Genomic DNA, 14,857 nt, shown 5'->3' with positions numbered 1-14,857 from the left:
ATGATCATTCACCTCTTCAACCGCTGTTAAAGTAGCTTCCGCTGCCATAAAAATAACCACTTTTCATTTTCATTATGTCCTAAGACACATACATGCCTTGTAAAACCAATCAGCTTTTCTCTATTCGAAAAATGTCATGTATTATGGAAAATATTTTTAGTAGTACATGTAATATATCTATAAATTTATTAATACTATGACTGATTGTTACGCGAAAAAATGCATCCCTCATTTTAAGCCCTTCATAACCATGCCTTTTCAAGTATCTTGTTAATTTCTAATATCTCATGAATCACTAACCAAAGCTACTGGACACAAAATTCATAGCAATAATATAATTAATATATGATGGTCTGATGCTACTACCATATATCACAATGTACACATTTTTTCCTAATTAGAGTTGTAATTGTTAACATAATACAACCTTGTCAATATGCCCATACGTTGTATCTCCTCAATATGACACTGGACTGTTTGTCAACATTTTTTTTGGAATGATGTGTCCTTAGCTTTACTGGAATTTCTCTCCCATGAACCTCTGTGATCCAGCTGAAGTGTTTGGAGGGTAGCACTTTAGCAGAAGTTAAAGATTTTTTAGAAGTTCTTTGTTATCTAGCTATATATAAAATAGTTTGTACAGTTTCTGGTCGAGCTATAATGCATTGTAACAAATGTCAAGTAATTAATCATAGTAGTTATTGAATGATAACGCACGAATTATTTCTAGCCCACATGTACCGTAATCAAAATATTTAGGCCCTATTCACGTCATTGGAAATTACATCTATAACAAGTCACTATTCATATTTGGTATTAACTCAAAGTTCATAATTACAAATAAATAAAGGACATATCTTGATGAGAATGAAAATTGAGCGCAAACCCACGAATCTGCAAATATAATATTCTAAACAACACATTCAGCTTTTGATAAACAGGACGATGATATTTATAAATGACAAAACAGTTTTGAATATATATCGCACTTTTATGAATATAAAGAGATACATTTAAACAAAAAAATATGTTTAGTGAACAATTCGGTGACATACGAAGAGAGTTTCTTGACTTGATAGGAGTAAACAAGCATTACATTGGCGTATCACTTCCGCAACACTTCTCAGAAACTCTGTGTTTGAAACGTTTGCAGAGTGAGACACACTCGCTACGGAATTTAGTATCCATGAAACAATATACAAAGGGATTGGATATATGGTTAAAGAGTTGAAATCTCGCCAACATGACTGAGAGCCACAAGATATTTTCTTCCAAGTAATTCATTGCCGACGAGCTGATTCCTTCGATCGTTTGAAGCAGAAGTAAAGGGAAAGCGGATAGACAGGAGAGAATCGAAGCTACAAGAAACATCAGTGTAATCCTAACACTTTTATTGTAACGTTTCCTCCGCAAATCGTCTGCCATTTTCAACTTCATTGATTTCTTCTTTTTCTTGTTCTTTTTCTGTTTCTTCATAATGATTCCCTTCGGCTTGAGTTTCTGATGGGTCAGAATGATGTTTGAAGAGTCTTCCGTGCTGGTGATCTTATTATTATGGTCAATTGAAGTAGTTTCACTTTTATCTAATTGATCCGACTCGATATCGATAACTTCGTGCGAGGACGTCTCCTCATTTGCTGCAGAGTTTCCATCTTGAACATGTTCTGCTGGGCCACACTGAATTTTTGAATTGGTAGTGCTACTTCCGGCGGTTTCTTTTTCCACTGACGGAATAACCTTCGACTCGGGAGAATGCCTTTTCAATTCATTTCTCCTTTTTATCAGTTCTCGCCCGACCAGCGAATACATAGTTCCGCAAATGACCAAAGACACTAGAAGAAGGAGTAAACACAACACATAATATCCCTTTGTGAGCGTTGACGATTTATCGATGACGTCACATTGATAACCAGTTACGTTTACACCTTCAACTTCAACAAGGACGACTCCATGGATCCAAATCCCCGGCGAGGAAATAAAAACACACGAGATTCCAAGAACTAAGCAAATAACTTTTGATTCATGAAGCGTGATCTGGTGTGCAAATGGTTTACACGACCGTCGGTATCTTTCAATCGCAATGAAGCTCAGCATCATATAGGAAAAGCTCAGAATGAAGAAATGGAATGTTTCGAACAAAATACACGCTCCACCTGACCGATAAGTGTAGCTGAACCTCTCCTCAGCAATATACGTCGGTACGTCTATGACACAACTGGAAAGATCTATCGCAGCAAGAGTCAGAATACAAGTCCGATAGGTGGAAGGTTTGTATCGAATGAAGTAAATGACAAGAACTGTTACGTTACCAATAGTCCCAACAATGAATATAAACGACATCATAATTGTGAAAGGTATGAAGTTTTCCAGATATGCTTTCTTCTCTTCTTCCGCAAGGAACTCATCCGAACCTACGGGTAAAGATGCGGCATCCATTTCTTTGTTGAGATTTATAGTTGTTAAATAATATGTCAGTCAAATCCTTTTTGAGAATTATTTCACCTTTACACCATAGTGCGATACAAGGCGTTCACTATCGATTCCATCACCGTATGGACAGGATATGTATATCTGATTTCCTTTAAATGTATAAGTATCCGACATACGTCTTCCGTTATACTGCATATGTATATCGACAAATTTAACCTGACAAGTTGCATTTCCGTTTCATAAATTGTATGAACATGATACGTTGGAAAATTAGCTTCTTCTGCATTTTTGTTCACAAAAAGTACACATACATTGTACTTATAAAGTAACTCGCATCTGATACACGTGCAATAAAAATAATTGTTTTTATATTAATGTACACCCCTGGAATCAGCTGTTTTAATAAGCATTATTACGGAAACAAAATGGAGCCTTCTGATTGGTTGAAATGTAGATATTGATCGATTCATTCGAAATTAGTCTTTGGAGAATGACAAATAAGAGTTTTCAAAATATCGAATGTAATTTGGTTGTGTATAACCCTATATACCCACACACAGGCTTTCTGAAATGACCAATAACTTTTTGTTACTTTTTTATTGACTCAATTTTGACTTTGTCATTTGATGTAACTATGGCAGTAAGTTAACACATTAAATGTTTAAATAACGTATTCAACTTGTTTAAAATACATAACGTGGTCTTTTTATTTAAAGTTGGTATGTTATTTGGTTTTCATAGATGACAAATATAAATGGTTTCATTTTCAAAATGTCCTTTGGTTGCTATGGTCAACATTTGCGCCTCAATCAGAGTGATGCGTAGAAGCATAAACGGTTGACGCGTTATTGGAATTGATATATTTGATTTATATACAGTGTATTTAAAATTATAGTAATGATAAATGTAATTCAGCAGACTGCGAAATTATCAAACTCGTTGTACAATTAATTAAAAAATTAAGAGCCGTTGCGTTTAAGATATCTAACCTTAAAACTAAAAGTTAATTTTCGTAACATCAGCGTCATATCTTCCCCGTTAAATATAAACTTTATTTATTTACATCGATTTAGAAACAAGTTATACAACTTATGTAAATCACTCACGATGGCGCGGATGTATGCGCGCGAGAATTCTTAGTGTGGGAGGAAACCGGAGTGCCCGGAGAAAACACACGTGATCGGCAGGTGACCCCTAACCTTTTCACGACCGTGCCGGGAATCGAACTCCGGCCGGCTAGGTGAAAGGCGAGCGGCTTAACCACTACACCACACGACCACCCGTTGTTTTCCTATTTACCGCTCGGTAAATCTATTCTTAACATGTATATCTTAGACCATGTATGTAGACGTTCTGATGTTAATTTATACTATTGTTATCAAGTCATTTCATTATGTCTGAAATGTATAATGGGACATTGAAGTCAGATAAGTAAAATAATTACCTATTTTGCGGTTTTTAGGTCACCACAGACGAAGGAAAACGTCGAGGTACGAAAGAAAAATACTCTTTCATAAGTGGATATGAAGGATAGGGATATTCTACCCTCGGGATCACAAAATGTTGCAAAACCCTCGGCAAGCCTCGGGTTTTACTACGTTTTGTGACCCTCGGGTAGAATATCCCTATTTTTCATATCCACATATGAAAGAGTCTTATAATATTAGATGATCATAGCTATATATACACACGGACGTGTATTTTATTCAAGCGCCGATTAGGACGTACAGTGAAAACACCACTCGATTGTCTGTCAATAGCAACATATATTAATGAATTCTCCAAAAACCATCAATTATCAATATTGATCACGTCATAAAATGGAAAATATCATCGAAATAATGCTGTCGGATCTTATGTTGTAAACATAAAAATGTACTCCAAATCACAGGAGTAACCAAAACAGTCCAGTACCACGACATTCTTCTCTACATGGCCATCGTTCGGGAGCGACGTCAAATAGTTCAGATGGAAGTACGGAAAGTTGAAGATGAGAGACGAAAGCAGAGCGGAACGAACAGATTGCATGGATAGAATCGCCACATGTGTTCCATCATTTGACATTCTTCTCTTCTTCCAATGCAATGAATATGAAATAAATAATTCAAGGTTAGGAACGGCGTATTTCGAATGATAATGACGTTTATTTATTCCGTCATCTACTATAAAGTATTCTTATCACATGATAAAGTTTCCTTACCAACTGGTTGCATCATGTTAAACGATGATTTAATACTATCGGATAAAACAAACTGTTCAGACCTTTTTTTAAATATTTTAATTGATGTCGTATGAACTGTTTCAATAACGTTTACACTGATAGACATGGATGTCTTTTTATCGAAAACAGTACTCATATTGGAGTTCCGAAGGGTATAGACTTTACTAAAGGGGAAAATACAAATATCTCTTTGTAAGGGACACACGGTATATGTACAAACCTAGTAAGGCAGTGGGTACCAGGCGTTGATTTGGCGCTGGACACAAAGCGGGAACAAAGCCAAATGTTCCTCCTCGAAATAGTCGGGTACTTCCTCGCCCAATATAATTCATCGCGGGGTAGCTCCTTTGTCAAATCTACTGACAGCTCAAGCCCTTGGCTGAATATCTTCATAGCATGGGCTCGCTTTTCGAAATCCACTACATTCCACACACGTACGTGGTTCGAAGCGCTTCCAGGAAGCTCGCTTTGCTTGGCATGGATCAGTGCCACAGAAACGGCAGAGTGAGCGACCTGTGAAAATGTTAACGTATGATTGAACATGTCATAAAGTTATTCTATCTTCTATCTGTTGTTATATGAGGACTTTTACTTAAGTCTAGACCATGATAACTCACAAAACACAGTAGTGTTAATAGTTGATGCCTAATCTTTAACAATGTCGTATACGGAAAAGCATTTAATAGGTTGGTGTTTATCATCTGCAGTAAAACAGAATAGAGAAAACGGATCTTGTTTGTTTTTGTACCATGACCAAAAGTTGAAGCGAAAATTGGTGAAGGATAGCAATACTACTTACGAGCTCTCCATTCCCGGTACATGGCACCCAAGGTTGTCCATCGTTGCTTGGTGCGCCTTCCAATCAGCGGTGCGTAGATATGTGCGTAAACAACCATCACTGCCATTACTCCACATAGAATGGTACAGAATACCTCATTTCTGATCCTCTGAAATAAATAAATGATCATTGAATGAAGTAAGTTACAGGGCTGCGTACTGTACAAACATTTCGACTGTTTAAAGTTTGAGATTGGAGCATCTCGTCCTTTGATGATTTATTAAATATTTCCTTTTATAGATAGAAACATCGTTGTTAATGGATCTCTAATTAGATTATGCCATATTTTGCTGAAATAATTGTCAATTATGGACCGTTATTGAGATTCTACTAAAGCGGTACGACACCTTACAGACCGAATCAAACTCCCTACATTTTTAGGTAGCAGAGAAGAACAGCCTGGCCACGGTCTATATTTTTATTAAATAGGGAGCCCCTGTTTTGAACCATGCATAGAAAATTAAAAATCAAATATATTCTGAAATTGGTACATCCATTATGAAGTGTTTGATTTAAGTTTCAATTTTTTCAAAAATAAACAATAAACATAACAGAAATGGGTTAGAGATTACAATTCTGGGCTCCTCCGGAAGTGTGTCTTGACCGGAAATGCTAGCTTTACTTGAAGGAAAATCCATGGCGCGCGTTTAGGCAAAAATATTAAAAAATCCACACAATCGACCTATGAAATAAATTAGCTTATTTTGCCAGTGTGATAGAAGTGCTCAATTTAAGGCAGGTCTTAAGAAAAAAAAATGTGTACAATTTTCTGCAATTTTGGGCTAAAAATCATGAAATTTTGCAATTTTTCAGGTATCTTTTTTTGTTACCATGGTATTCACATGCATGAATAGGCGCAAAATATGGCTAAATCTGTATCAAAATATCAAATTGTAATTGCAAAAGTTGTGCTGATTAATTATGTATATACTTTTGTACAGGTATTTTTACAGTTAAATGGCTACCATGTATATCTATATTTCTAAGGCATGCACCTTATTTTCATAGATTGTCCAAATCTACTGTTTTCTGCTACCTTATATTTAATATGAAGTGTCGAACGGATTATCTGATGTCCATGTAAATTACAAGAAAAAAAACCATTGGCTATAGGACGTCACCTTAGAGGACACAGTAGTTATATACAAAATCGGTCTATTTTTCTTTGGTAACGACAGCTATCCCTTATATCTGCTATCACTATTGTCAATCCGAATTATCAAAAAAATAGCTATTTTGTTGATATGAATCGTTCTCGCAAACTTTTCCATGGGTCTATAATAATGTTAGTTTCTGTTCCTGATCAGTCCTCACTATTTTAAAGTGAGTGGATTGTCTGACTTGCCCGTTGTCAGTGTAATGTGACCTGGTGAGTTGTGTTTTTTTCGGTATAATTGGTGGCATGTTTCAAATGAGATAGTACCGTAAGGACGAACTTTCCACTGTTAAAAAGAGGCACACATTCAAATGATTTCAAAATGTTTAATCTCTAATTCCGTCTACTTAGGTTCATTTTCAAAAAATGTGGAATCTGTACATAAACCCGCCATATTGGATGAAGCGATTCTAGTATACGATTGGTATTTAATTTGTTATGCATGTCTCAAAAGAAGTTGATATATATTCCAGAAATCTAATCTTTACTTATTTCAATGTTCTTAAAACGAAAGCTTCCCAACTCTCATTTGCGAGTTCAGGGCACACTTATTGTGTAACATTACTTGCCAAATATATACATAGTATAAAGTTACGGTAACTGGTGAGTGTGGGGTCTCCGAGAACTCTGATTTTTCTCAACTTCCAAGTCCTAAAACATTTATATTAGATAATCGTAGCTATATATACACGCATTGTAGGACGTAACACAACGCATTTTATTCAAGCACCGATTAGGACGTACAGTGAAAATTCAACTCTATTGTTTGTCAATAGCAACATATTTTAATGAATTCTGCAAAAACCATCAATGATCAATATTGATCACGTCATAAAATGGAATATGTGGTAACTGGTGGGTGTGGGTCTCCGAGAACTCTGGTTTTTCTCTACTTCCAAGTCCTAAAACATTTATATTAGATAATCGTAGCTATATATATATATACACACACATTGTAGGGCGTACAACACAACGCATTTTTATTCAAGCACCGATTAGGACGTACAGTGAAAATTCAACTCGATTGTTTGTCAATAGCAACATATTTTAATGAATTCTCCGAAAACCATCGATGATCAATATTGATCATGTCATAAAATGGAATATGTCCTCGAAATAATGATATCGGAACTTATCTTGTAAACATAAAAATGTACTCCAAATCACAGGAGTAACCAAAACAGTCCAGTACCACGACATTCTTCTCTACATGGCCATCACTTTGGAGCGACGTCACATGGTACAAGAACAATTTGTCGTAATTGTTTTCAGCGAATGCACGGTTGCTTGCCTTTTCTACCCTAAGAGAAATAATAGCATGACGTCATGTAGCATTTGCATATGTATACATCGTTTGCGAGAAGCATCAAGCGGGACATTATTGGGAGATTCTGTTGTAAAGTACCAACGTTGACATCTGCTATTGTCATTGGCTTTTATTTTTTTAAATGGGAATGTAAAAAGAGATCGATAATTTTGTAGAGTCGCAAAAGTTATTACCTTACCATTAATACTTCACTTATTATCACCTTATAATTATCTTGTGTTATTAATGTTTTTAAGAAACCTTTAAATTTTGCTCCGGAAAGGAAGTGGGCCTTTAATGATTTATTCATTAGTTTCTTTGTTAAGAAATAAACAAACTTGTTTATGAAGAAATAAATATCAATTTCGAAAAATTGTTTAGACTCTACTAGGTTAGCATTAAACAATATATCAAACGAATCAAAGGTATGTCAAAAACTATAAGAGTTACCTCCCCTGCAATCGAAAAGCCACGTGCGCCACAGTCTGATATAGTACATGTAAATCCATCAGATAAACCTATTGTGATGTTTTATTTTTTTTTATTCACTGATGTTTAGCTCAACAATAAGAATGATAGTGTGTATGTGTGCTTTTTGGTGTTTTTTTGTGTGTGTGGTAAATCACTTGGTGCGTTCGCGCGTGTGCAACTTATAGAGGCATTTCGCGCCATTTTAATTGAATGATGTATAAAATGCATTGTGTTTGAAGTGATATTTTGTTGTATAATCGGTTTTCAAAATGTATTTTTCTCGTCTTTTGTTCGTCTTGATATGTATTTGTGAATGTAATTTCAGTTGAAACCATGCCAGAGTTACAACCGTACGATATATAAAGTGTACAAATGAAGGCGTATTTTATTATTGTGACAAATTTCGAAAAATCAATCGAGCACGTTTGTACCCATAAATAGATATACATGTAAAACTTCTCAGTGATAAGTTGAGAGACAGTCATAGCCTTCATGTGTATTGGTAATCTTTAAATATTTATATACCGGCACATAGTCTATACGTCACAGGTCACGGGTGAGTGCACCTCGCCTTCCGCGCTTGAATGAAGGTCTTATATACTTCATTGTGCAGAGAATGTAAATACTACTTGAGTTCACCGTCATTAAATATGTCCGCTGTTTATAGCGTTCATGGTTACAAAGACCTGTACCTCATAACACATGGCGAGCTAAAAGTTGACGGGGTTATATTATAAAAGGTAAGACCACGGACATATACCTGTATATAATTGGTAAGTTATATTTTACACCTTGGTGTATATCTTATTATTTTTGTACAGTACATACACAGGTGTAGAACTCTTCATAAACACAATATCATCTCACTTGACATTTTAAAGTTGATTTTGAATGGAAACATGTACAAAATGTAACTATACCTGTACAGGTGAATGTTGCTTTTAGTCTAAAGACTACTCGATACCTGTCCAAGTACAGTAGATACACAATACACATATATATTCTCACTTTGGTACTTCTTATGCTGGTTGATAATAACCTTTCAACTACACGACCCTTCTTGTATACTGTAATGTATGTATCTCCATTGCAAACCCTGACACTGTTAACATATACAATGTTCCTTTCACTTCAATTTTCCCAGATTTCAATATAATTTGAATGCTGAATACCATTAACAGGGTTGATCTTATTACCTTTCTATACATACATTATTTGTACCTATAACAGTAAGAGTTAAATGTGTATAGATATATTCTCACCGACAACCTATATTTAGCCATTTCTTATCATATGGCAATGATTTTTGAGGAATGAAAAATCTATTCTTAAATTCCTGAAGCCATTAGTAGTAATTAAGTAATTAATTATTCTGATAACAAGGATCTGTCAAATATTTATCTCAGTTAGTCATACCGACATGTAGGTACTACCGTATATACAGGAGGGCAAACATGTAGATATCTTAGCATGGTGCATATGAAAACAATCTCAAGGGTGAATGTAGTTATTGAAGAAAGAAGAAAATGTCCCTTTTCCAGGTAATTTATTAGTAAGTTGCAGATCACTCTAACATGGTGTCAGTTTAAACAGGTTGATCAGATCAATATGCTGTTAAACACAGTATGTCAGTTAGGACAGGTTGATCAGATCAATATTTTATGTAACACAGTATGTAAGTTTTAACAGGGTGATGAGATTTGTATGTTGTGTAACAAAGGATGTCAGTATAGACAGGTCAATCTGATCAATGTGTTGTGTACCTTGGGGTGTTAGTTTAGACAATGTGTCAGTTTAGACAGGTTGATCAGATCAATATTTTATGTAACACAGTGTGTAAATTTTAACAGGGTGATGAGATTTGTATGTTGTGTAACAATGGATGTCAGTATAGACAGGTTGATCAGATTTGTATGTTGTGTACCACAGTGTGTCAGTCTAGACAGGTTGATCAGATTTGTATGTTGTGTACCACAGTGTGTCAGTCTAGACAGGTTGATCAGATTTGTATGTTGTGTACCACAGGATGTCAGTCTAGACAGGTTGATCAGATTTGTATGTTGTGTACCACAGTGTGTCAGTCTTAGACAGGTTGATCAGATTTGTATGTTGTGTACCACAGGATGTCAGTCTAGGCAGGTTGATCAGATTTGTATGTTGTGTACCACAGGATGTCAGTCTAGACAGGTTGATCAGATTTGTATGTTGTGTACCACAGGATGTCAGTCTAGACAGGTTGATCAGATTTGTATGTTGTGTACCACAGGATGTCAGTCTAGGCAGGTTGATCAGATTTGTATGTTGTGTACCACAGGATGTCAGTCTAGGCAGGTTGATCAGATTTGATTTGTTGTTGTACCACAGGATGTCAGTCTAGACAGGTTGATCAGTTATTTGTATGTTGTGTACCACAGGATGTCAGTATAGACAGGTTGATCAGATTTGTATGTTGTGTACCACAGTGAGGTCAGTCTAGACAGGTTGATCAGATTTGTATGTTGTGTACCACAGTGTGTCAGTTTAGACAGGTTGATCAGATTTGTATGTTGTGTACCACAGGATGTCAGTCTAGGCAGGTTGATCAGATTTGTATGTTGTGTACCACAGGATGTCAGTCTAGGCAGGTTGATCAGATTTGTATGTTGTGTACCACAGTGTGTCAGTTTAGACAGGTTGATCAGATTTGTATGTTGTGTACCACAGTGTGTCAGTTTAGACAGGTTGATCAGATTTGTATGTTGTGTACCACAGTGTGTCAGTCTAGACAGGTTGATCAGATTTGTATGTTGTGTACCACAGTGTGTCAGTCTAGACAGGTTGATCAGATTTGTATGTTGTGTACCACAGTGGTTCAGATTGTCTAGACAGGCAGGTTGATCAGATTTGTATGTTGTGTACCACAGTGTGTCAGTTTAGACAGGTTGATCAGATTTGTATGTTGTGTACCACAGTGTGTCAGTCTAGACAGGTTGATCAGATTTGTATGTTGTGTACCACAGTGTGTCAGTTTAGACAGGTTGATCAGATTTGTATGTTGTGTACCACAGTGTGTCAGTTTAGACAGGTTGATCAGATTTGTATGTTGTGTACCACAGTGTGTCAGTCTAGACAGGTTGATCAGATTTGTATGTTGTGTACCACAGGGTGTAAGTTTAGACAGGTTGATCAGATTTGTATGTTGTGTACCACAGTGTGTCAGTTAGTTTAGACAGGTTGATAGATTTGATCAGTATCAATTTGTATGTTGGTACCACAGTGTGTCAGTCTAGGGGTAGTAGACAGTGTTGATCATTGTCTAGACAGGTTGATTTTGTATGTTGTGTATAGACAGGTTGATCAGATTTGTATGTGTGTACACAATATGTCAGTTTAAGACAGGTTAATCAGATTTGTATGTTGTGAACCACAGTGTGTCAGTTTAGACAGGTTGATCAGATTTGTATGTTGTGTACCACAGGGTGTCAGTTTAGACAGGTTGATCAGATTTGTATGTTGTGTACCACAGTGTGTGTCAGTTTAGACAGGTTGATCAGATTTGTATGTTGTGTACCACAGTGTGTCAGTTTAGACAGGTTGATCAGATTTGTATGTTGTGTACCACAGAGTGTAATTTAGACAGGTTGATCAGATTTGTATGTTGTGTACCACAAGCTGTCAGTTATAGACAGGTTGACAAGTATACAGTGGCAGATCCAGAGGGCTATATGTGGAGGTTTCCAATTTATTGGAGTTTTTGATGTGGAGGTTTAAACCAATTTCCTATTGGAGTTTTTCTGAGTGTAAAAATTGAAGAAAAAGTGAAAACATAACTGATCAGGAAGACCTCAGTATAAGAGGAGTGTGTGTGTGTGGGGGGGGGGGGTATGGGTCCTAAACCCTTTCTCTGGATCACAGGATACACAAGACTTAAAAGTTGTGTTTTACTTGATCTCACTCTCACTAAGTTAATTTGACCAATATTTTATAGACACATAGAGACAAATCCTATCATAGAAGTTGATTCAGTAAAGTTGGATTACAGAGACTTAGTGATGAATCATTTGTTCCCTGTCCAATTGAGTTATAGTATAGATTGTTTGTGTTAGAGTTTACCACCTCCAGGCCACACAGGTAAAATAATAATGTTTTACCTGTAATCTGTCCTACATATGTCACAGAATTGGATATGGGTCGATTACAGTTGATTCAATAGACAGAGCATCCAGCTAGCATTTGGAGAAATACAGGTTCAAGTCCTGGTATGGCCTCAACATTTTTTCCTCTTCTGGTACAACATTGGCGAGCTTGCCATCCCCTGTCTGGGAGTGAACTTAACAGGGGGATATTCAAACTTGTGAGTTGTGTCTTCAGGGGTGAAGGGAGAGAAGAATGTAGCGGAATTAGACTGGATCGATCATCAGTGACCAGGTAGCTCAATTGATTGATCATCTGGCTTGTGTTCAGTGGTTCCAGGTTTGAGCCCTGGTCTTGCCTCTACATTTGCTCCTTTCCTATTATATACAAATTTGATGTTATACTGTCAATGCAAACTCAAAGTCAGTAGACGGAGCATGGTAATACTATAAGTGGAAAGGAGCAAATGTCGCAGTCAGACCAAGGTTCGTACCCGGGACCTACAAACACTAGCCGCATGCTCTACTGATTGAGCTAACTTACGTCACTGATTATCAACCCAATTCAATTCCACCACTACAACACTAAGATTTATTGATTGCCTGTGATTTAAAGATAATTTTACTTCAATATTTGAAAATAGGATGAATAATTCATTCAGGATGAGCAAAATGCTTCAAATTATCCAGAGTACCCATAATATGTATATTAGTCGTAGTTACCAAGTTTCAACTGTTTATGAGTCTATGGATGCACTTATGAAAAGTGCCAGGGGATAACTTCGTACAGAAGAATGTTGACACGGGGGCCATAAAGTCCCAGATCTATAACCTTATTGACACGGAGGCAGTGTACGTTGTTATAAGTATTTACATTGGTGATCAGAAAATCTGTCCATGGAAGATTGGGAAAGAAAATGGAACGTTGATAATACGAGTTATAATTTATCATCCAGGAGTTTGATATGATATTTATTTACATAAGATCAATTACTTTTCTATTTTATTTTGTATGGAGTCCAGAGGTACACATGCTAAGATTAACATGGTGCCCGAGTGGTTCAGATCACAGGTACCTGGTTTGTTTTAAAAAAAAGATGACATGTTTTAGTACATAATCTCATATATTATGTACTACATTATGTCATTTAAAACAAAAATGAGCCAGGTACCTGTGCTAAGATGTCGTGACATACAAATGTATAACCACAAGATTTTTTACCTCTGAGTAGCAAGTTCACATCCCATATGGGGCAGTTGCTAAGTACTGACTGTAGGTTGGTGGTTTTTCTCCGAGTGCTCCGGTATTCTTTCACATACTTATATAATTAAATGACACCGGATATTAAAGCAGTAAAGGAAGCTGAGTTTTCTTTCTAATGATGAACCTTTGGTATAAAATTCATTCGTGTTTTTTTTTTTTTTATAGATGGAGTAATTTGGTGGTTTTCCACTGCTGGACTTTAAGAAACTTAACAGAGATGTCTTAAAGGGATTTAAAGAGGATACATATGTTGGCTTTATTGGTTTTAATGTGTGAAATGATGTAACACAGACCTGGATGGAGACGTCTTCGGAAATGCTTACTGCCAGAAATGTCTACCCTGATCTAAGGAAGAAACAAAATAAATTGTCATTAGGATTGTTCTTTTAAAAGTTATTTATGACATCAGAAAGTCACTTGAATTAATCAAGAATCAAAGTACAAGTTGTTCGTAATATTAGAAAGCTTCGGTGAAATGTGATAAGTCACTGGAATTAATCTCTAGAACCAAAGTTCTCGGTGTCGATCAAGTCTACAAGATGGCGTGGAGATCGCAGAGTCTGACTTTAGATTCCTCTTCGGTCAGTGAGATGAGACGTATTGGATCGAGTTTGAGTCTAAAACACTACTCTACCGGGTCAAGTGTGCGGTTGTCGTCGTCGACTGAAGGCCATATCAAGATCCCTGGTCATAGGTAGGGAGAAGGAGAGGGTAGGGTTGAGATCCCTGGTCATAGGTAGGGAGAAGATCCCTGGTCATAGGTAGGGAGAAGATCCCTGGTCATAGGTAGGGATTTCAAATCTTCAAGGACAAAGGTAGGGAAAGAAGACATTTCATAGGGTAGGGAGAACTGATCCCTGGTCATAGATAGGGATAATGCAATATCCCTAGATAAGGAACTTAGAGAGGTGATAGGTAGTTTGAGATCCCTGGTCATAGGTAGGGAGAAGGATTTCCTGTCATAGGTCTAGGGTTGAAGATCCCTGGTCATAGGTAGGGAGAAGATCCCTGGTCAGTAGGTAGGGTTTAGATCCCTGGTCATAGGTAGGGAGAAGAGGG

At 36.6% G+C, this 14,857-nt stretch overlaps 2 protein-coding genes across 2 annotated transcripts in view; one reads left to right on the top strand and one right to left on the bottom strand.

Moving 5' to 3' along the window:
- Nucleotides 1-1,092: 1,092 nt before the first annotated feature.
- LOC138329862 (cholecystokinin receptor type A-like) lies at nucleotides 1,093-2,436 on the bottom strand. Its single transcript, XM_069277152.1, has one exon. The coding sequence runs from the start codon at nucleotides 2,434-2,436 to the stop codon at nucleotides 1,093-1,095; it is 1,344 nt and encodes a 447-aa protein (XP_069133253.1).
- A 6,566-nt stretch (nucleotides 2,437-9,002) lies between these two features.
- LOC138330231 (inactive phospholipase C-like protein 2) overlaps nucleotides 9,003-14,857 on the top strand; it is a 37,557-nt gene continuing 31,702 nt past the window's right edge. The window contains exons 1-2 of the mRNA XM_069277697.1: nucleotides 9,003-9,162; nucleotides 13,964-14,485. Of these exons, the coding sequence (XP_069133798.1) occupies nucleotides 14,338-14,485 (148 nt within the window). The 5' untranslated portion in view covers nucleotides 9,003-9,162; nucleotides 13,964-14,337. The remainder of the gene's footprint in view (nucleotides 9,163-13,963; nucleotides 14,486-14,857) is intronic.

This window comes from Argopecten irradians, chromosome 8, assembly GCF_041381155.1.
Source record: "Argopecten irradians isolate NY chromosome 8, Ai_NY, whole genome shotgun sequence".
Lineage (NCBI taxonomy): Eukaryota > Metazoa > Mollusca > Bivalvia > Pectinida > Pectinidae > Argopecten > Argopecten irradians.
Note: the sequence above shows the minus strand (reverse complement) of the source record. Positions and strands in the feature narration are given on the sequence as shown.

Bases quoted from the DNA above. Each gene is read 5' to 3' on its own strand.
- LOC138329862 (XM_069277152.1), bottom strand. From the start codon at position 2,436: ATGGATGCCGCATCTTTACCCGTAGGTTCGGATGAGTTCCTTGCGGAA.